This window comes from Apostichopus japonicus, chromosome 8 (genome assembly GCF_037975245.1).
Source record: "Apostichopus japonicus isolate 1M-3 chromosome 8, ASM3797524v1, whole genome shotgun sequence".
NCBI lineage: Eukaryota > Metazoa > Echinodermata > Holothuroidea > Aspidochirotida > Stichopodidae > Apostichopus > Apostichopus japonicus.
In genome coordinates this window covers 2239920-2264083 of record NC_092568.1, presented here as the reverse complement: position 1 = coordinate 2264083, position 24164 = coordinate 2239920, and the positions used below count along the sequence as shown (strand labels likewise).

General features: G+C 36.3%; 2 protein-coding genes across 2 annotated transcripts; one reads left to right on the top strand and one right to left on the bottom strand.

Moving 5' to 3' along the window:
• The first annotated feature begins 7958 nt into the window (after nt 1-7958).
• Nucleotides 7959-14019, top strand: LOC139970942 (left-right determination factor 1-like). The gene is made up of 4 exons (XM_071977025.1): nt 7959-8449; nt 8813-9065; nt 9637-9873; nt 10293-14019. The coding sequence occupies exons 1-4, from the start codon at nt 8191-8193 to the stop codon at nt 10672-10674; spliced, it is 1131 nt and encodes a 376-aa protein (XP_071833126.1). The 5' UTR covers nt 7959-8190; the 3' UTR covers nt 10675-14019.
• LOC139970944 (maleylacetoacetate isomerase-like) lies at nt 13742-23927 on the bottom strand. Its single transcript, XM_071977026.1, has 8 exons — nt 23770-23927; nt 21629-21680; nt 20966-21027; nt 19974-20054; nt 18009-18086; nt 16406-16453; nt 15581-15762; nt 13742-15080 (listed from the first exon to the last, which is right to left on the bottom strand). The coding sequence occupies exons 1-8, from the start codon at nt 23779-23781 to the stop codon at nt 14954-14956; spliced, it is 642 nt and encodes a 213-aa protein (XP_071833127.1). The 5' UTR covers nt 23782-23927; the 3' UTR covers nt 13742-14953.
• Between the last annotated feature and the right edge of the window lie 237 nt (nt 23928-24164).

The window sequence follows — 24164 nt, the reverse complement described above, 5'->3', positions numbered from 1 at the left end:
TTCAAAGTCATTTTTACTCATCTGGACACAGGTTTTGCTTATGCTGATGATACTCAGTTCATTCACAGCTTTAAACCGCAACATAACACCACAGAAATTGATGCTTTCAATCTTATGCAAAATTGTATCTCTGATATTAGGGATTGGATGGCTGCTCATAAATTGAAGCTGAACGATAGTAAAACTGAGTTCATTATTCTCGGCACTCCAGTCCAGCTCACAAAGGTCGTCAATAAGTCTATCAAAGTTGGTGGTGCTTCCATTGCTTCTTGTGATCAAGTCCGCAACCTCGAGGTTATTTTCGACAAACACATGAAAGTGGATAAACATATCAGTAAAGTTTGCAAGACTGGTTTCTATTATATTTTTAATCTAAAGAAGATTAGGAAACATATGTCTTCTAGAACTATGAGCACCTTGGTTCATTCATTTATTCATAGCCATTTGGTTTATTGCAATAGTTTGCTCCATGGTATTCCAGGGTATCTGATTCAGAGACTGCAACGTCTGCAGAACAGCGCAGCCAGGCTTGTTGTAGACTGCTATGACTTCAACACACCATCGTTGAGTATCCTCCATTCTTTGCACTGGTTGCCTGTTGAATTCAGAATTGAGTTCAAAGTACTGCTCCTGGTGTATAAGTGCATTCATGGAATGGCACCCGCCTATTTGTCAGACGATCTGTCCTTCCAGGTCAATAATCGTTATACCTTGCGTTCTAGCAATACACTCACTCTCACTGTTCCCAGAACTAAACTGAAAACCTATGGCGTGACCGTGCCTTTCAATCAGCCGGTTCCAAGCTCTGGAATGGTCTGCCCATATCTGTGCGGAGTTCTCCCACTCTCAGTCAGTTCAAGTCTTGTTTGAAGACTCATTTTTTCAAGTTGGAGTTCTATTAGGGTTGTACAGCGCTATTGAATACTTCGTAGATTTTAGGGCTTTATAAGTTCATTTATTATTATTATTATTTATTATTATTATTATTATTATTATATCTCAAGTTATAAAAGAGAACCACCTTTTGCGGTTTCTAGCTAAACTCGTGCAAACTTGCCCCTGTGTATCGAGTGTACTCGTTTTCTACCCTGACGGCATCCGTACGTTAACAAATGTGTAGAATCAACACAGAACGGTTGTGTATGACTCAGTTCGGCAGGGGAATGGATCATCGAAAACATTGTCCTAGTGTTGACCATACTGGATCTACCGATTGATGGAATTTTGACGTATTTACCTTTCAATAATGTGCTATAAAAGATATTAGCTTCACACTGACTTCTCATTTAACATGGGTTTTTTTTTTAACCCAAAGCCATCGTACTGAGAGAACAAGAAATAGCTCAAAGATCGAGCTACAGTTTCCGTAGGGTTTAATCGCTGCATAGATCCCATCATGATCCCGAAATACATTCCACAGAGATTTTAGTAATTTCACTGTTTAACACGTATAAAACAGTGGTTGAAAATCAATATATGAGAGAACATGTATGTAAGATAAAGTGCTGCAGCTGTCTGGGATATCCCCATATGGGTCCCCACCATAACGATCCCCTCCTCCGTGCACTCTCACTCAACAGTGTATCCAACCTCTCTCCCTCTGATATGTAAGCAATCTTGTCAATATCACTCTCTCACCCTCCTTCCCCCATTTGTGAGTCCAGCTGCCTATCCATATCAATCCCTGTAGTATGTACAGGGACAACCTTACTGGTATAGAAGGTTAAAATACACAGAAATGTCTGTTTTAAACCATTTACCTCCCTGCATTTTCCGTATACGGAAAATGCATGGAGAATATATTTTCACCTTCGTTTGATACTCACCCACGGTAAATAGAACGTTCCATATCATCATCAGCCAAAGTTGAATTGGGTCGTCTGCTAAATAACGTGCGTTGAACAAGCAATGTATGATATAGGTTGATCTCAGCGCTATGAACATACAGTATACCTATTGACATACTGCGTACATTTATATTTGATGTAACGAAATTGGCCTAACGTTAGGTGATCAAATTATTATGATGTAAAGGTGGCTTAATTATAGTAAATGACATTAATACAGATGTTCTTTGAAGATTCTTCAGCACGTATGTACTGAACATATTGAAGAAGAAATATTGCAATCAGTAAAAAGGTAGGATGCATGATCATATCATATATTACAAACTCAAGTCCAAGTTTTGCAGGACTAGGCCTACAATGCTACACTTTGTTAGGCCTAAGCATGGCCTAATTAATTTAATATACTGGTACTAATACTACTCCTAGTACTAGGCATACTACTAGCTCATTACGCTTGGACTGTGGGACTGCCATGGGAGCATCTGTGGCATACTAGCTGTCTAGGCTATACTGTGGGTTAATTGCAAGACTAATCATTCAAACAATTGTTCCAAATTTGCCTTAGTTACTTCTAAGTTCTAACATAGGGGCCAGATATCTAGGCCCCCTATTTGAATGTTAATCGAAGAAATTTGTGTCAGTAGGCCAAGCCTAACATTAATTACAGAAATACAGCCTAAGCCAGACTATGGAGAATGAGTCCTGCGTCATCTACTTTGTGCTATACCTAGCCTTGGCTACATAGTTTCTTATGGTAAGATGATGAGCTATTGGACTTGTTAAACGTTTTGTGTAATGTTTTGTCAAATCTGCCTGTGTCAGTGTCCAAAGTTGTGTGTGTGAATTATGCACTCTTTTAAAGGGTGTGAAGACTTGCGCAAAAAGAAACGTCTAATGCCGGTAATTTGACCTAGTTTCAAATGAGGTGTAACAGAAGTGTTAAACACTACCATCGATCCCAGAAAATACACACACAGCTTGCTACCGTCGGTAATTAGACACTAGTGTATACATTCAGTAGGCCTACATACAGCTGCGGTCAATACCCACAGCACAGTATACAAATGATACAGCGATGGACATCTCAGGTCCAGCTGAAGATAACAATTAAGGTATCACATTTCATTACTGTCTGCATTTTGTAGCAACACAAACAAAACGTCACTTGCAAGCAACAGAAAGTTAACTTTTTCAAATGACGGCACGCGGTTTGGGGCGAGTCTTCAATACCTTTAAGTGCTACTGTACTTGTGATTATTGATAGGAATACTAGGCCTTAAATTATGGAAATACTGAAAATTCTATTTTGTCATCGATATTCCATTCAAAGTAAAAGCATTAATTAATGAGGTTTTTAATTAATGAATTAATAGGGGTTTCTTCTTGCAATTTCATTCAGCCTGTTCAACAAAATGATTGAAGGAATCCTCAGAAAATGACAAGCACAGAACCACAAACTTCACCCTTTCAAATTGTTCCAAATTCCCCTGCCTTTCTACAAGATAGGAAAAGTAATTCGTCACTGGCACCCACCGTTCCAGAAGTATGTGAAACCAACGTAAAGAAGATGCATCCTTCACCTATGATAGCAGGTATATACATTCATAAAGGAGTTTAAAAGATTGTATTAAATACTGAATTGCTGGAGAAGTTTGTAAAACTATATTTTGATGGCCTTCTGGAAGCTAAGTTTCTTTGAGTTTCTGGGAACCCCATGAATCCAAGTTGTGTTCCCAAAAATGATTGAAAACTATTAGAATCGAAAGTAAAACTCCTTTTAGCTTTAGAATCGAAAGCACAACTCGTTTTAGCTTTGGACTGTATTACTTTTGATTCTTTTGTATAGTGGGAAATAGATGCCAGAAATTACATATTAAATAATGGATAGTTATTATTTATAACTCATTTTATAGGGTCATAGGACCAGTAATTTAGTTTTGTACACAACTTCTTTAAATGTAAGAAGCTTTTGTCCTCCATTATATTAAATATTCTTGTCTTACACATTCGGGCTCTCAACAGCAGTAGTACCTTCAACTCCACAGTCAGTTAACTCTATGGTCACTATCTTAGATCAAAGATTCAGGAGACAACCACAGCCAAGCTATCCTATCTCTGAATTTTCTAAATCTACTACTCCAATATTTGGTGAGTTTTTACAATATTCAGTTTGCAACACAACTTAATTCTTTTGTTTAATGCATTATCAGTATGTTTTATATTTATGGTGAATAGTATTTTGTATCGATAGTATACCATACAGGAAGTACAAAATTATTTGAAATTACCAGGGAATGCATGGTTCTTATATTTAGCATTGAGATAGTTGTTCAGAGATGGTCAGAAAACCTGTATTCATTGTAAAAATATAAACTTCAGAATGGACCTTACTTACTTGACTTCACTGTGTAGATGGTATATTATACTACTTTGTGATTGTCTTTATGACAGGACCCTATCAGAAGCTTTGAATAAATACTCAACACTCTATCTTGAAACTTGAATGTCAAACTTTTCTCACTAAATATCAATTTGGGAAACTAAAACCTATAACATTTTTGCTGCACTGTTCTATGTTGTACATCTAATTAATCTAATTAATAAATTCAAGTTTATTTGTGTTATTCAATGTCAAGACTTTCAGAGACAAAGAGCTTGTGTCAAAAAAAGTTATATAGGGGGATATTAATCACTGCCAACCTTTCTCCCCACTGAAATCCTTTGTGCTGCAAAATGACTCAAGCTAAACACTGAACATTTACATAGGCCTATATTAATTTATAGCTATCCCGAAGACACTCGCTCATTCCCTAAATGAAATATTCTCAATCCACAAGTGCTTCTCGTAAGTAACAACATTGCAAGAGATCTGAATACTTAGGAAACAAAATAAAATAACTGATTTATGAATATTTGCTGTTGACAGTACCTGCCAATTCAATCACAAATGCATATACGGGCAGCTAACGAATATGCACGCTATATGCTATTAATTTTTGCCGTTGTCTGTTTGTCTTTATTTCCTTTTATTTAGCACCTACAAATGAGCAAGAAGTGCCTGGCACACCATATCAAGATAGATTTAGAAAAGGCCGTGTGAAAATGTTTTCACTTTCTAGTGCCAAGAGAAAAGACAGAGCGAATATTAAGCGACAGAGAATATTTAAGCTAGCAGTGAGGAGAGATACCAAAGTGAAAAGTATGACACCTCTGTTTAATGAAGATGATAATATCTTTGATTGAATTTATATTTAGAAAGTAACAGTAAAGGTTTACTTTGTTTGCAAAGCCATGTGACAGAATTGTAATGAAGCAAGCAAACACAATGTCTCCAAGTATTAAATCTGTTTAATTTTGTTGTTGCCAAGTAGAATTTTTATGAAATTCATGAAAGCAGTTAATAGTAGTAAGGTAAACATAGTTTTACATATTCTTTTCATATTTTCATGTGTTTGCTTGGCCATTGAAAGATCAACATTGCTACCCATTGTGGACCTTTTTTTGTTTGTATGCTGAAATAGCCAAAAAAGTTTCAAAACATATTTTCTTGTAAGTTATCAAATTTAGGGTCTCTTTGCACTGCATTTAGATGGATCAACATAAAGAAGTGGGATGTGTTTGCAGCATGACCTCTCTTTGGATTAAATATGTTTAAACATACAGTGTATTGTTCATAGTGATAGCTGATTGCATGAATGTGCACAAAAGATGCTAGTCTTTGGAATATGTGCTAGTGTTTAGAACCTAACACAATTTCACTGTACAATTGTTACCTACATTAGCCTATTTTGCACAAAAGAATGGATGCAAAAATGTAAATTTCGACAAAGTATCAATAATAATTCCTAGATAAGTTCATCTTTTGGGAAGTAAGACATTCTTTTTAGAATTTGACTGAACCATTGCACAAGGGATTTAAATAAATCCTATGGTAGGTAAAAATACTTTCATGCAAGTCAAGCAGGTGCTTTAAAGAAAACCACAGCTCAATGTAGTGCAAATCTGCATAGATCATTTATGACCATCATATTATGTGGGTTATTTAGTTTTTTTTGTGCACGTGTTGAGGCAATCATGTTTCCTTTTTTTTACATATAGTTTGCAGTACAAAATGCAAATTATGCAATACCCCTTCCTGCACCTACCTCCTACTTCCCTCTAAGATAAAATAATTAGCTTTCTTTGTACAAATGCATAAACTTTAACAAATAATATATTTCCAAGTTGCATACTCTGCAAGGCTTAAACAAGTAGAGTTAGTAGACCCACTAACGAGGGACATGAGACATGGCTATTGAGGAAGTGATAGATTGTGGTGTAAGTTGAGATGCTACCAATACCAACACAGTCCAATACAGGAAGCAGAAGAGGATTGAATCTGAGGAGGGAGCATAAGCTTCAAGACAGTGGCAGTTATGACTTTGATTTTAGGGACCTGCTCCTTGTATCCCGTCACCATCTCTGCTGCTCCTAGTCTTGAGTTGACAAACATTTTCTGGGAGCAACAGGGTAAACCTAATTGCCAGATTGCTATCAATGGCAAATTAGATGTGTTGTGAAAATTGCATTCAAACTGCATATGGGTATTTGTTGAAGTACCATCTGCCTTGCATTATAAATGTCCCAATTCTTGAGAAACTGCTACTTTTTCAGAACAAAAAATCAACGCATGTAGTCGTGACATACTTAAACTTCACAACAGATGTAACATGACTATCCAACTATTTTTTGTTATTTAATCAACGGTTATATTGTTATTCTATTAATTCCTTTTAATTGAATCAGCAGATTTTGATATTTTGATGTTATTGGTGACAAACAAACGGTATTGTTTATAAGCTTTCGATTTGGTGAGATGTGTAAGAGGGTGTCTAAGTTTGATCAATTACAATAAATCTTAGTTTGATAAAACTTTGTATATTTGTGGTAAACTTCCCACCAAATGCAAAAATCTGCTTTAAAGGCATTGAAGACTCGCCCCAAATTGCGTGCCGCGCTCTGAAAAAGTTAACTTTCCGTTGCTTGCAAGTGAAGTTTTTTTCTTGTCCCTACAAAATGCAGACAGTAATGAAACGTGATACCTTGTTATCTTTTATCTAGACCTGAGATGTCCATCACTGCTATATACACTGTGTTGTGGGTATTGACCGTAGCTGTATGTTTTGACTGTACACTAGTGTCTAATTACCGACGGTAGCAAGCTGTGTGTGTATTTTCTGGGATCGATGGTGGTGTCTAACACTTCTAAAATGTTAAAAACAAAAACGTGAAAAAAATTGTTATCTGATCCATATATAAATGTCATTGTTGAAAACTTTATTTGAGAAATCTTTAGACAGGGATTTAGAATTGTTACGGACAAAATAGTGACACTGAACACCCATTCGGAAATAAACATATAAGAAAATGGTATGTAACCATGACTTGTACTTCAAGTTTATTTCTTCTTTCTTTCTAAGGAAATTTTTCTTCGTTGTTATCATTGTCTATTATAACATAAAATTTAACTACAGAAGGTATTTGTTTTATTTGTGAGTGACACGTTCTTATTTCCCAAACTCCTTACAATAAATAGACAATTGGCCTGCACTGTGCCAATCATCATTAGGTCAGTATCTTTTGTTCAGAATTATATACAGTTAACTTGCCTCTTTGTGACAGCTTGTCCTCCCGTCTGCCTCCAGACAGAAAAAATGGATCCACCTGACCGTCTATAGATTTCTTCTTTTAACCTCCCAGTAGACTACACATGATTCTTTATTATAAAGTTACATTTGAACAGGTGCCAACAGTTAGCTCTATGTATATACTATATATGTGTCTGACAAAAAAATGTTACTTGGTAGACAGACCAGACGATGTTTTTAAAGTCTGGAATACTCGCTATTGAATTGTACTTGAACATAAACAACATCTGTTTCACCCACATTCAGTAAAATCAAAATCGTCTTTGCTCAAGAGCATGTTAAAAAGTTGTTAATAGTTTGTGGTCCTCCCAAAAGCCCCTTTCTAATTAGATTAGCCATCAACTTTCAGTTATCATTAAAATCACTCCCATAGACTAGTCCATGGTCTACCCCAAAACACCCACTGCCTTTCAGGTGGTCACCTAATCCTCTGGTTCTAATGCCCCTCATTGTCTGGACAGACCGTCTAATTGGCACGGTGGGCGTTGAACTGACCTAACAGACGAACCTCTCAACAGGAAAACGGTATTTTCAATAATTTTGCTTATAAAGGTAGACAGTTGATCCTGACAACATCATTCTATCGCATCGGATACTAGCAAACGTTTCTACTTTAGCATACCTAACAAATACACAAACCAAGAGACAGTGTCAACATGGATCGCATCATTCTGGTTGTTTTATCCGCTATTTTTGTACAGTCCCAAGCATTACCTTTCGAGCAAAGCTTTTATGAGGATGAACTTGAAATGGATATTCTGACCAAAATTGGAGTTGAGGATCCAACGAAGGAGTTACCGATAACAAAAAGAGATATTGAGATTCCAGAACATATCCAACAGCAATACGACTCTATGCTACATCAACATCGCGAAAAACGAAGAATTATAACAAAAAGCGTCCGGAAGATACCTGGTAAGTTTTAACTACTATGCGTAATTACTATGGGCGGTGGCATAGGATGGGATAGGGGTTTTTGCTTCTCTCAATGTTCATGTTTACATAGAAGACCATAATGTATATACATCAACATTCTTTATTTTATTTTATAATTTTTTTTTATAATAATTCAAAGTGAAGTAAACACAGACTTCTGACCACGAAAGTAATTATTCGGTCCGCAAAATCAAGTAAAAATAACAAAGAAAAAAATAGGTTAGTGTAATACGTAATTTTCTTCTTGCGGATTTTTTTTTTACATTAATGATACTCTGTGTACCACTCATATACTTACATACAAAATATTTACTTTTCTGATTTTTTTTTTTGTTCATTTAGGGATCCCTGGTCATGTTGTTTTCGCCAACGCGTCTCGACAGATATTTAACTTTCGACTGGATGGTAGCGTACCCGCCGACAGTGACATCGTCCTTGCTGAAATGAAGATTTATCAGGATCGAGCCAATGACGTTGTGTTTTATCATTCACTGAACCACACTCACCGCCATCGCCTCCCCACTTCTGCTAGAGTCAGTCTACATCATGTTACGAATAAGGATGGAGTCAGAGAAGCATCTCTTGCAGATGAGAGGTACTTACCCTTTAACAACATTACCAAAGACTCCAACCCCACGTCCATAGCTTACCTCTAGCTAAACTAGATGTTATATATAGTGTATACAATCGTAATTCAGCTAATGTTTAGTGCTTCTAATTTGCACTATTCTCTACAAATATGGTTTGTTTGTTATGTTTTGCGCTGTTCGTTTATTTATGTTTGATATTTAGTGATATGCAATGAGAAGTACTTCACTTTCCGACTTAAAGTGTTTAAATTAGGCCTATGATATACTATTCAGTGAACAGAGAACAATTGTATTTGGGAATTTTACACTTCACTTAACAGGCTTGCAGTGTGTGCATGTAGGGAGATGGGGGGGGGGGGGGTGAGGGGTGGGCAGGGGGTAGTTGATGAGTCTGAAGTAATTAAGGAGTTTTGCAACAATGTATTTGGGGCTATCAGCTGGAAAGCTTCGTCAACAATTCTACCATCGAATGTTCTCGACTAACATCGATTGACTCTATTTTCTGAAAAAAATCACCGATAATTGATTGAATTGAATATTTCATCATACGTCTCTTTTTCATTTTCTTTCATTCAGAATGGTTTCAGTCAATGGCACTGGCTGGAAAATTTTTGATATTACAGAGACGATTGAACAATGGACATCTGATCCAACACCAGAGATTGATATTGAACTGACAGTCAACCCCATCAGGAAAAGCAGACACGCCCAACGGATTGCAGACAAAGTCCGATTCGTGACCGAAGAGGGACCCAACGTACCACCTTACGGTTACCCAATTTTGACAGTGTATACCGTCAAATACATGCCAAAGTAAGTTTAAAATAATCTCTTAACCATTCCCCACATCCAACCCCCACCCCTCTCCCTTGACCAAGCCAAAACATAATTAATGCATGTTTTGGATCTTTTAGTTCCAGTTGCGACACAGCCATCAGTCAAAAAGACCCCCACACCCCAAATGTACTTTTTATCTCCGCGAACAAAGAATCATCATTCATTTATATAGAACCTAAATTATAACATCGAACCAGAAAAAAAAGTTTGATGACTGGGCATGTAGTGATACTACTACTTTATATTTTTCATTGGTTAGCTCTAACTTATTTGTGTCTGAGAAGGGGTGGGGCGGGGGGGGGGGCTATATGCGTCATTGTGTTTATGCTTAGATGACCTAGTTTCACTTATTGTGACATCATATTTATTGTATTCCATTTTGCTTACTCCTTCAGTTTGGAACCAGAACCCGTAGAATGTGATGAAACACCAACAGGGTCTTCAGGAACTCAACGGTGTTGCAGAAGTTCTCGTTATGTCGATTTCCGCAATATGAGATGGGCTAACCGGTGGGTAATCGAACCGTCCGGTTACGAGGCTTACGACTGTCTCGGTACGTGCTCGCGTCATCGCTCCTACAGGGACATTCTCGGCAACCTCTTCAACCCAACAGGTGGTAATTCCAACAGAAAATATGGAAGTAAATATCGTACCTGTGGTATATCAAAGTCAGGATCTCTGCCAATGATGTACATGGTTGAGAATAATGGTGTCATGGAGCTTAAAGTCGAGGAAATACCCAACATGATCGCGGAAGAATGTTCTTGTATGCAGTGAGGATTAACCGAACTCTATATAGCTTCGTTTAGCTTTGTTTGGATCATGAGGGATATATGTCTAAACTCTTAGCGACAATTTCCCGTGATGACTGCAGCAATACTACTACTTGAGTGAGTTAGGGAGCTCACAACAAACTACAGAGTCGATATTTCTAAGCCTTTTAGCATGAAGAGTGATTGATGCTTTGATTCAAGAGTTTGAAATCGTTTACTTGGGTAACAAGTTACAAGTATGGAGGTTCTGTTGAATGCAAAACAAATTATACTGACTTTAGACAATAAAACGAACCTTTATATGATATATGGGCATGCAAAATAGCCTTCCAAGGACGTGAGGGAGCTGGGACGTTTTGGAGAGCAAATTTTGTCTGGGTATCTTCTCAGTCATATTATAAAAGTGGCTATGGCATTCATGTTAAAGTTTTGCCCGACAACAGCCATATCTGAGTGGGGCTAGGGAAGGGAGAGGGGCTAGGCGGTGCTCCGGGTATCACCATCTTGTTGTCTCTGCTTTTGGCGCAATTGCGGCTTGTGTGTGTATTATTTCTTTTGCATGTCAATGGCACATACTTTATCTGATCCTTTAACAACTCTTCGGAAAGTAATTTTCTATATTTTTTCTCCTATTACGTCTAAACCTTCGTTGAAAACGGACATGGAAAGTTTATCTTCTTCACTCTATATGAAAATTATCAATACGTGGCGATTTAAGATTTGCTAATTGGTTGTCAAAGGAAGGTTAATTAAACGTCCGTGATATAAATGTTTACTGATATGAACTTCAAATGTATTTAGTATGCAACTCAAATTGATAACCAGTCGTTTTAAAATGCACAACAGTTTGTATAAACGAAAATTTATCTTGTGTAAAGAAAAAATCTATTGTACATAACATGAAAATATATAATACCGTTAACATTAATTTTTTGTTGTATTGGTCATATTTACTCTGTCCACACTTTGGCTTTCTTTTCTAATATCAATACCGCGACCTTTCATACTTTTTTATTAATAGTTTAAAAAATCCTTTAAAAACATTCTTGGGCACTATTGGAATGTTATTTCCAGACAGTGGGGAACCGTCGGGATGGAGAATATCTGAAATAATGGCAATGAAAAAATTATAGGGGTGTAATCAACGTTTGACTAAGGGTGACCATTATTTGTTTCTTTCTTTAGCAAATTTCGGCAGTATTGATTTAACGTTAAGACTTAAACTGAACCGCTTCTCTGCCTTAGAAATGTTTCTGTTACGATTAGTCTTAGAAATAATTTAAATATGCAAGGAAAAGAAAAAAGATTAGTCTCCATTTGTAATTGATCCCGTCTGAATAATTTATGAATTAATGTAACCGGGCTTGAGGTTTGAGCCTGACATGGTCTCCTTTAGACGTTCATTTTACACATGGTTGTTGTAGAGCATATCAATATTGTTTAATTTATCTTAATATAGATAATGAGTCTCTCTAAACAGGAATATGAAACACAAAAATTCCAAGGTCGATGATCCTCGGTTTCTCTTTTTCAGATGAAGGGCAGTTTATTTGACAAGCAGAAAATGAATATACAACATATTTGCTGCACATTAAGTAACGTTCAAACATAGGTTGAGCTAACTTTAAAAGTTTTTACGCTTTTTCCTTCTCCCTTCTTTTTTGAAAATTCATTTGTAGTTTGCTTTGTCAATGAGATGATTTCTTTAGTAGTCTAGTATCGTTCCAGGCTGCTTGATTCATTGCTACATCAGTGGACTATTACTTAATCAGTTTGTCTAGGTCTCCGGGCTTATCAACCAATAGCTTAGTAATAATCCCCATTGTCAGTCACTGTGGCTCCAACAGTGAGCGAACAAGTGACTATTTGGTATTGCCTATTACCACACAATAAAGTCTTTTCCTTTGCTCTATTGAAAATTACTAATTGGTAAACGTCAATATCATTAAAAAGAGATCTGCTTTGCAACTAACTGCTGTAAGGACAGGCGACATTGTTTACATAGCAGGCGGATTAATTACAGCGGCTAGCAAACTTGCCCTTCAACAAATGTAGTTAGTCAGTCCTATCTAAAGAACAAAACATGCGGATGTCTTGCGAACGTCTGCGTGCTAAGAAGTTATAGAGATTGTTATTTTGTCTCTGGAGGGACACTTTATAAAAGCATAGGCGTAGGAACAGGGTGGAGAAAGAGAAGGGTGCATGGGCAACTTCCACAAATTATTTTCCAAAATGGGTCCCCTTGCCCCTCACCCTTCTTTTATAACTGGAGATGGATTCACTCCTGTATGAGTGCTGGGTCATTTAACTGGATACTTTTGATGTTCTTTATCGTAGTTTCGATTAAAAAAAAAAAAAATCGACATTTCGAGAGAAAACGCCTGTAATTTGATATTGAACGGAGAAATTATAACAAACTATTGAAATTTCCACATGTGGAAATGTTTGTCGTTAACGTGCAAAAATTTCGTTACAATATTCATGTCAAAACGTTTGAGGGAGAAAGTTGAAGTTTGGGCTTGGGCCTCGAAATTTAGACTTTCAATTTTGCAAATATCCCGGAAAAAAAGTCGAAAGTAGTAATGATGAGATGAAACATTTGAAATATTCCAGATCGAAACTTTTAAATATGTTACCATCTGGATCACCAATTTAACATCTACACAACTAAATTTCTTCTAGGGTTTCATCTGGTGAATAGGCCTACAAGAGTGATTTTCGTGTGGTTTTCTAAACTCAACATGCATTTCATCATTATCATTTTGCTCATAGGTGGATTTTGAGGTAGCGGATTAGGCATGTTTCATCCATAGTAGCCTACAACACAACACTGCTGTACTACTACTACAAGACTGTGTTAGAAACGATATTAAATCGATGACAACGACAAACAGGTGGCCAAAGCAGAACACAAGAATTGTATGCAAACACACCAACATGTTTTAGAAAAACTGGAATAATGTTTACGTTTATTTAGACTATCTTGCGTTATCGTAGTCCACAGACAGAAAGCAATTATATCTATCGAGATGATGGAAGCAACAAGAAATGTACAACTGAAAATCAAAACATTAGAGTCAGTGCTGTTTCAGTTTATTGCAAACTAAAATATTCAAACATCTATGAATATTCCTTTTGGTAGAAATCGTAGGTACAGAGAACACGGGAAAGTCATTGATGGGTTTGAACGCTATGCAAAAAACCCAATCAGAGTTGTGTCCTTAAAATAAGCAAAAAGGAACTGCAACCTTCCCATGCAGAAATATGCATAGAAATGAATACATGCCCACAGGAAGAGGGGTATAATGGTAGGGGTATTGGAAATAATAATGACTTTGAGGATAACTAATTCAACATTATTCCTTACATATGACTTCCCCGCACCCCAACCCCCCAAAAAACACCACCCTCACATCAAACATGGGTTATTCCATTGAATCCAGGGTTCTGCACCAAATTAATTCACTCTCCAAAGTTACCATACATCATCTGGGTTTATTGACCCTTGTTATGAAAAGGGACCTTTCAGAGGTAGGATTTTCCTGGCATTTATACATCACTGTATGAGAAAACTATTTGATAGTTTTCTCCCATATTCAAACCGACAATTTAACAACAACCTAAAAATGTAAAACTGAGTTATTAAACTGAAAATTGCAAAAAGTCATGGTCTGGCTAATGAATGGTTTTAAATCTGACTTGACAGCCTCATAATATATCTGTTGGTCTCTGTGAAATTGGTGGCACGATTTTCATAAATTTCCATCTGCGAAACCAAGAAAATTCTTAATATCTTAACGCACAAAATAAACAAGAAAAAGATTTCAGGATATAGTTCAAAGGCATGGAAGACTCGCTCACAATGTAACGTCTCATGCCGGTTATCTGACCTAGTTTCGAATGAGGTGTAATGGAAGTGTTAGCCACTACCAGAAAATACACACACAGCTTGCTACTGTTGGTAATTAGACACTAGTGCACAGTCAATACATGTAGCTACGGTCAATACCCACAACACAGTGTACATAGCAGCGATGGACATTTCAGGTCGAGATAAAAGATAACAAGGTATCACATTTCATTACTGTCTGCATTTTGTAGCGACATCCAAAAAATTCACTTGCCAGCAAGGGAAAGTTAACTTTTTCAGATGACGGCACGCAGTTTGGGGCGAGTCTTCAATGCCTTTAAGGTGAAAATCCTCAAAAATCTGTTGAATTTACTAAAGAATTGGCTTAGCTGCCTATGATTAGTCAATATGAATTCAGAATAACTTCTTTTGGTCACTGCTTCAAATCATCTGGGCAGTCTGGTTGATTGGTTGGATGGGCAGCGATGAAAGCCTCATGTTTACTCAAAGTTGAATTGATCCTCGAAATGGTTGGGAAGGCAGTCATATCCACTTTAAATCTGAAACACAGACAAAAAAAACATATGAAATTGAAACATTCAGAAGGATATTCATATTTTGTCTCTAGTCTTTCTCTAAATTCAAATTTCATGAAGGAATATTTGCATTAAAAACTGCAAAAGAACAGGTATTATAAAATATGTTGGTACAGTACAATGTATTTCATAACAACATCCCAAAACTGTTTCTTAAAGCAAAGAGAGAAATGTGTTTATAACGGTTTATAATGCATGACTCAGGACGTATCTATTCAGGGTGACAAAGATAACATGACCTGTGTACAAAGAACATAATAAGATGTCTATTTCCACGGAAAATTTACTACAGTGCCCTCTTCTCAAAAAATTTTAATCTAAATTATTTATTCTTAAATGCCTAAGTGACAGAAGGCGGCTGGGAAGGGAGGGACTAGGATATTTTGCTCCACCAAACTTCACATTCTCTCAGGTTACACAACTGCTTCTGATACAGGCCATAGGAGGAACTGTTATTGACATACCTTTCAGCATTGTACACTTGAGGGATGAGACATAAATCCGCCATTGTTATGTCATCACCTACGCTGTATTTCCCAGCAGTCTGAGCAAGAACGCTTTCCAAAGCCTCAAAACCTTCCTGGATGAATTTATGTCCCCACTCAGATTTCCTCTCAGCTCCGATAAACTTTAAGATTTTCAAATTCTGTTTGGAGTAGAAGTGATAAACCACTAAGTGAACATGTCCCATTCAAATCTGCTTTATCCTTAATAAGATTCTAGGCACGAAATTTATTTTAATTATCCAATCTTTGGGCCACAAAAAAAAAGTTCAAGTATGTACCTGCTCCCGTCAGGAAATGGAAAATATTACAATCATTAGGAGGTTTTACATAGGTAAGATTATAGGTCATTCATGCTAGATGATCGCAGGCTGGGTTTGGACTCTAATTGTTCTTTTCATAATGTGTAGGGATGTGTGGGGGGGGGGGTTATTTAAATGTATTTTTTTATGACTTAATCTTAACAATTGAAACAATCATAATTTAAGTCTTTACGTACTACGTGTTGTCTTACTTATTTGGGATTTTTTTTTTTCATAGTGGGTAAGGGGAGGGGATGGTTATATGTTATTTGATGACTTTATCACAGTAATTGTAACAATTATAATTTAAGTCTTTACGTAATAGGTGTTGTCTTACTTATTTTGGACTTGTTTTGTTATTTTCATAGTGGGTAGGGGCCGGGGGTATTTATATTATTTATTGATGACTTTATCACAGCAATTGTAACAATCATAGTTTAAAGTCTTTACATAAAAGAAGTCGATGGTTTACAGTGAACTATACCTGCAACGGTTGTATTCCTGAGTTGATCATTTCTGAGACTTGACGTACCTACGTGGACAGATAAAACAAAAAAAGTATGCCAAAAGGATTCGTGTCACTTGAAAAGAGAAAAAAAATAATAAAAAGAATTGTATGAAAGAAAATACAAAATTATTACTAAAATAGGAAATCAAGTTGTCTCCTTGATTTGAATTATTCTAATATGAACATAGTTCTTTCGACTGTTGCTTTACCAGAGATATCAGATTTTGCATAATAATTGTGTCAACCTTTCACTAGTCCATTCTATTGAGAAATGCAGCCTAGGATAAGAATTTTTTTTATAGGTAACATGCAGGTGAATTGTTCGTTTGTTTTTTGACTGATGTAATAACAATAAATAGTAAGCATCCTGATGAAATTTGTAAGCAATTCCTGCCTATTGTTTTCAAGATATTGATAGTTGAAATTGTCACAGATTGTAAACATAAGTGATGTTATGTGACGCCATAGTTGCACAGTGACAGCAAAATGTCTTGTTTTATATTTTTCCTGTTCATTTTATTGTTTTGACCTTGAATTGGATAGTGTTCCAACTATCCCTTATGGGATGTGAAGCTATCAAAACACCCCCATACCCCCCTACCCCGTTACGGGATGTGAAACTATCAATACACCCTCATAACTCCCTCCCCCCTTATGGGATGTGAAGCTATCAATACACCCCCATACCCCCCCTCCCCCAATGACATTCGTAGTGTATTCAACATGGACGTACATTTTAAAGACAAGCATAAAAGAACTTTGTCAATGTGCATCTATGACATCACACCTGTTTGCTTCAAGTTCACTTTTGGTAGAAAACATATTGATTTCTAAACCTTCAAATCTTGAAAACAATACACATGATATTGAATGCAAAAGTCATTTACCATGATGATTTCATCAGTCAAATACAAAATTTGCACCTGCATTTTCCTCTTATGTGATGAACAATCTAAAAACAAATTTTGTTTATGTTGTTTCTTGTTTCTGCAACAGAAAGCAAAATCTAGTATTTTCAGTTTTGTTCATTCATTAAATTCTGAGCATGAAAAGTTTTCTTGTTTAATGATGAGAGACAGTGCTTTTCATGTTTTCTTTCCTAAGCACTTGATGAAACAAAAACTTTCATTTGTTAAAAGTGAGAGCAGGAAGAGCATTTATTACTTCATTCCAATTGCTGAACAAGTCATTTTTGTGGTAAACCAATACGTTTTATCTAAAAGAGGTATTTTCTTTTGCTTCAAATTTTTTTCCCAAAACATGTATACAATTTTGTGATTTTTCACTTTTCAAGAATTAAATTCTCATACAAACATGAACAAAATATTTCTGTTACAAGAGCAGGCAAACAATCTCCTGCAATTGTATGTAGGATAATAGAAAATGGAAAGCAGCTTAAGTTGTTGTCTGTTTTCAAATAACAAGACCTGGTAAGTTTTTTACTTATTTAATATTAACTCCAGGATCTTTTTCCTCTTCTTTCAAGTTGATGCAGAGTTTACTTCCATGCAGATAAACACAGAATCATCTCAAGTTAAAACTTGAACAAGAAATATAACGCTTAATATTGTAGACTTACAGTACATTTCTGTTTAGGCTCTTTAGGTAAAAGCGATGGGCCTCCCCTTGTCTCATCAATATATTCAATGATTGGAAGCTGCAAAAAGAAAAATTATGATAAATTTATAAAATATTTTGAAACAAAACAAACAAGGCAACTGCCAAAAATCCATTAAGAATTGAGTGATTAGATGTAGAAGTTTATGTCAAAGTAAACATATTATTGAAATGACATTTGAACTTCACAAAATTACAGTTCTGGTACTCACTAAGTTTGATCTACCTACAAAGTAGTACTTTTGTACTTAATGTGTTTACAAGGTTTTCAGACTTTGACAACTCTTAACCTGAACTGACATCTGACCTTCACAGAAAATTATAGGGTTCTTGTATTCACTAAAACGTGGATCTACACACCAGTATAAATGTCATCAAAATTTTACCAAGGCAAAAAGCAGAGAAAATTCCATTATTCGTCATTACCCTGTCAGTTTGCTGTTGCTAATTTACTTTGGCAGTTATCATTTTTACAAAGTTTTCAGGCTCTGACCTGACCTCAGTAAAGTTTTACATCCCCGGAAAACTAAATAGGGATTCTTGTACTCGCTATTTAAGATGGCTCCACCTGAGTTATCACATTTACAAGCCAAAGTGTAACATACAATATGCAATGCAAAATGGTGAAATGGCTATACAAGTCCACAGGTGTTTTGCAGTTTAGTACACAGGAACCATAGAACTTGAGGGGCTTCAAAACTGCTACACTTCATTTGAACACTAAATTATTGCCTGTTCATACAAGCACATACCCTCCCCTGCAATCATGACACTGTACATATGTATATATCATCCCATGCAATCATCACCCCATAGAATAGATTCCTTATGCCTTTGGAAAGGAATAAAAATATACAGCCTGCTTCTCTGGGATTTTGTGTAAATAGGGTTTCCTTTCAGCATAAAGTGGGTTACTATTGCATCACAACTTTATGCCTGTCAATAAAAATTATAAAATAATATTAGAGGTGCAACAAACAAAATCTTCCATACACAATTTGCACAGCTTTAATGGAGGCTGAGCCAGATGCAAGTTTTGTTCAAAACTACAAACTACCGGATTTACTTCAGTGCGCATAACCATCGACAATCCCATATTAAAGTATTAAACCGGTTATTCACTTTGACTGTTCATCAGTTGAACCAATTTACATATCAGTATAATAATTGAATGCCCACAGTACGCTTGACTTTTCGATAACGATGAGATCGACAACAATAATGAGATTTGTTGCTGATAATCTCACATGACTATCATGGGTTTGTTTATTTATTGCTGATAATGGGGCTTTATGATAACGAAAACATCACATGATCATCAAAGCAATAAAATGTATATTGCTGCTATACAAGCAGAACCAAGGCTTGGGATAGACTAAGATGACGTATCTAGGACTTTCCTACACCAAAAGACCTACAGTAAGAACTCATGGTTTGTAAATTTACAAATGCCGTAGCAGGCCATGCCATCGTCTCTAACATGATCACTATGAGCTGTGACACATGAAGTACGGAAGTTAATGGAGAAATTCACTGCTTTACAACACACCTTCAAGTAAATTAAAAGCACTATCAATGTTTGTCCAAGTTTATGAGAGAAGATATGGACCAATAAATACCACAATTTACTGTTCAAGTAGAGTACAGAGCCAAGTAGTAAATTTATAGATGTAATCAAAGGTGTTATTACATCAGTGCAGTTTCCCCACCCCTACCCCCCCCCCCCTCCCCTGGACCCACATCCATGGTACCTACTCTCTGAAATCTCTGGATATTTCACTGCTGGTTGGTGATAATGAGCTGACTTGAATTTATGTGACCAATGTGGATCCTTCTCCTACCCTACATGAGTTTGCAATAAGTGAATTGTATTCAGTAAGTACAGTACCTAACATTTCACACACAAATTCAGATGATAAATTCTCACCGACTGGCTCATCAAAACTCCATCAATTTCGAGGGATGGTAACTGAGCCATTGGTGTTAGTCCATGATATTTATCTTGAAGCTAAAACAGGAAAGAGGTAAATAAAGTTTAACGGCAACTATTATTGCAAAGATAACAGACAAACAACTGGTATTGATATTTAACCAACTCAAAAGAATTCTGCAACTTTTGGTTGTCATGCATTTCTGGAAAAAATAACATTTAAACACACAACAGCAAAAACAAAAGCTCGTATTTTGTAAACACAGACAAGAATTTAACTCTATGGAATGTTGCCACATGCAAAAATAACTACTTAATCATAAATGGAAAAAAAGTTACACAATGGTGACATAGTACAATATAATTGCACATAAATACTACCGTGTGCCACACTTACTTCATTTTCTTTTCAAGTCAAGTTAATGGAATACCCCAAATGGCTGGAGTTGACTGAGTCAAAATTTGTACACATTTTCTGTATCACTAGAAGACACACACACATCCAGATTGCACATGGCAAAATCTCAGTGGGTGACATATATCATTATGGCAATTTACCAGAAGATGTGTACTTTTACATGATGTCATTTAGTCACAAAAGAAGATAATATGCTTAGGGAAAAAATTGCAATTTTGATGATGTCTTGAATTGACGGTAAATTAATCCCTTAGAAAACCGTCAAACAATATGATATTTCAACATAAAATCAATTCCCAACCATTCATTTTTCTACATGCAAAAAAAGTAATAATACAGAAAAAACTTACTGTCAGAAAAATTATAACTGAAGTTATGAACATTATATTGAGATGGGGTACAAACTGGCATCATTGAAAAAAAGTTGGGTCTATTTTGAAAAGAGGTCAAATGCTTAGCCAACTTCTAGAACAGTATTCTTGTACAAAAAGTACAAGAAAGAAACCTTATTTTCTTGTTTTGGAAGAAGTTAAACAGTGAAGCATACTCAAGTTCTGAAATAATACTATACCTGTTCTCCTTTCAATAAGTTCACAGCCTTATATTCATATTGGACTCCTTTCAAAGCTAATGCTGTTGGAAGCAAAAAAACCAATAGGGCATAAACTTGTGTACAAAATATGCATTAATGCATGTAGTAAATTTCTCTATTGTCACTGAGTGGATATTCAGGTTGGATGGGGTAATTCTTGAGCTTAATGCACAAATGTCTGAGATGGGTATGACATGTCAGAGAACTTTTGGTATTAATTTTTTACCAAAGTCTAATAAGAGTGGAGTCATCTGAAATAAATATGCATGCTTAAACAAGACACTAGAGTAGACTACTTTTCTTGAGACAGTTTGTTTAATGTGTTTATCATTTCAAATCAGTTACATTATTTGAACATGCAACAATAGGGCTTGTTTGTATTGCTTTTCAGTTAAATGGAATTCTGCGCTTGTATTTGTACCATACAACAGCAAACAAATACAGTGTATACTGTACAGGGAGTTATCCTTTAACATCATCATACCATCCATGTTATACAGAGGCAAGTCTTATACATCGGCATTGCAACACTTTTCTTCACACATCTCATGTGTTTGCTTTTGAAAAAGACATAATAAAATTCATTATAGATTCACAAAAATTAACTGCAGTGAACGTTAATAAAAATTTCCTCTTTCTTACCTATTCTCACTCTCCAGGAGCAGGTGCTTCGGAAATATGAGTATAATACGGGCTATTTGGCAAAGCAAAAGAAAGCATAAATTGTTACAAAGTTCAAACAGATATTGTTTAAATTAAAAAACAAAGGACTGTTTTGAATGGACAATACTTCTATAAAGTTACTTCATTTTTCTTAAACAGTCTATTTAAGGGACATACATACTGTATTGTACCATGTACTTCAAGCAGTTACTACAGGACAAAAATAATTACATTTACAAACCACATTTGATATTTAAACAAAGAACATGAGTATTAGTGCTATTGATGCTCATATTTGCAATCAGCACTTTTACCATTTTGCCACGATATGTAGACTGATATGTAACACCGATAAAACAATTTGGAGAATATATGCAGCTTCATTAATATGCCCTCCTCAGATAACTGTCAATTCATCACTTCATTAGTCAACATGTTTACTTCAAAAGCAGTTTAAAAATGGATATTTGTCCTAATGAACAAGAAATACCATTCCATTTTAGAATCACATCACCATAATCTTAACACAAGAGGAATCTTTCAAGACTTAAATAACAAGTGTACAATGTCTCATTGGACAATTAAATTGATACTAGGCCAACACCTTCATACCTAGGCCCTATGTCTAGCAGTTGCCCACAATATTGTGTGAATATTTGAAAACACGGGTAACAAACATAACCTGTCATCAATTAATAATCATACCACAGAGCTACCAACATCCCTGGCATGACAAAAATGTATGTTATTGAGCTGATTAAGGGACATTTTCTGTGTTGATATGCCATTTTGCATTATTTGAAATTGTGGGAATTTTTATTCTATCCAAACTGACATTCTCTATTGTTCTCATCTATATCTTTCATTCATAATTGTATAAGAATTGAGGTCAGTCTTGAAACATATTTTGTTGGGCAGGCCTCTGTTGCTATGAAAACCAGCCAAATGCTGAAACCCACCTCCTGAAGGGTCTCCTTTGGAATTATGCTACTGTTTTGTCAACAATCAAAATTAGTCCCACCAACAATTTAACAGTGATCTCCCAAGATTCAATATTCCTAAGTTACAAAATTTGACATAGGCCTATGCAATGAACTTACATTTACAAGAACAAATTTGTACTAAATCATGGAGGGTCACTGCACCATGGGCTTAGGGTACAATTATAGAATACAGGGCCATTCATTAACTCTTCCCAGCATCCGGATGCGCGGATGCGCGGTGTGTCTGTACATGTCCGTACACGTATGACGCCCTCTAAAATTCCATCACGTATTTCATTTTGACTTCGCATCCGCGCATCCACGCATCCACCCCGGGAGTACTAGGAAAGGACTTAGATAATTTTCGAAAGTTTCCCCATATACGATACACCATCACGTATTTCATTTTGACTCCGCATCCGCGCATCCGCGCATCCACCCCGGGAGTACTAGGAATGGACTTACAATTTTCGAAAAGTTTCGACATATACCATCACGTATTTCCAATACTGAAAGTCCCGTATGTACGAAGATATTCCACATCAATAGTGTGTCGTTCTTAAAAGGCATCCGTACATGTGTGACGCCCTCTAAAATTCCACCACAGAAGTACTAGGAAAGGACACTCCGCATCCACGTACAGTATCAGCGCATCCACTCAAAAAGAAAGAACTGGGACTTTGACATTTTATACTCACATACGTACTGGGGTGAGACTAAGCATCCGCGCATCCGGATGCTCAGATAGTATCATCGAGTGGCCCTGTATTCTATAATTACTCCGGGCTTAGTGCCGTTAGACCTGGTTTAGCGAACTCGTAAGTCGTATTGCTATTCTGTTCTCACAGTCACATATCAACGGCGTCAGACATATCACATAAATAGAAAGTGTGAATCGCACTTCAGGCTTATTAACTGCAATATTTAAATAGCGTAGTTTATATTTCGTGCATCCAGCCTACGAGTATGAGTGTTCATATTTCGTGCATCTAGCCTACGAGTATGAGTGAGCTAACATAATAAAGTTAAAATGTATTGGTAACAATCCAGGGACCCTGGAGCCTAGTCTTGCTATGGAAATATGCACACGTTGCACCCAAAACAACGGATTTCCTTTACAAACACTTTATTCCTTACTTTACTGGCCATGTTATTGTGCTTAACAAGAGATGGGTGCTGACACAAACAGACAAGTCACAAAAAGCGATCGCTTCGAAGGCAAGATGCGCACGTTCAGAAGTACTGTTGTGTTCACTGATCTGTACACTAACGTTAGTGTACAGATCAGTGGTTGTGGTGGGAGAAAGATGTAGGGTGAACAGCACTAATATTTTGTCATTGTACGGCGAGCAATCAATTAGAACACACTTTGAACGAGAAACGTGAGAAAAAGAAACTTGAAACACACAAGTTCAAAAATTATAGAAGAACAAAACGGACTGATTGCATGCACTTTATTGTACCCCATAGGCATGATTCACAAGCACTTTGTGGGTTTCATACCTGACTGGAACCGCAAGACATGGAATTCC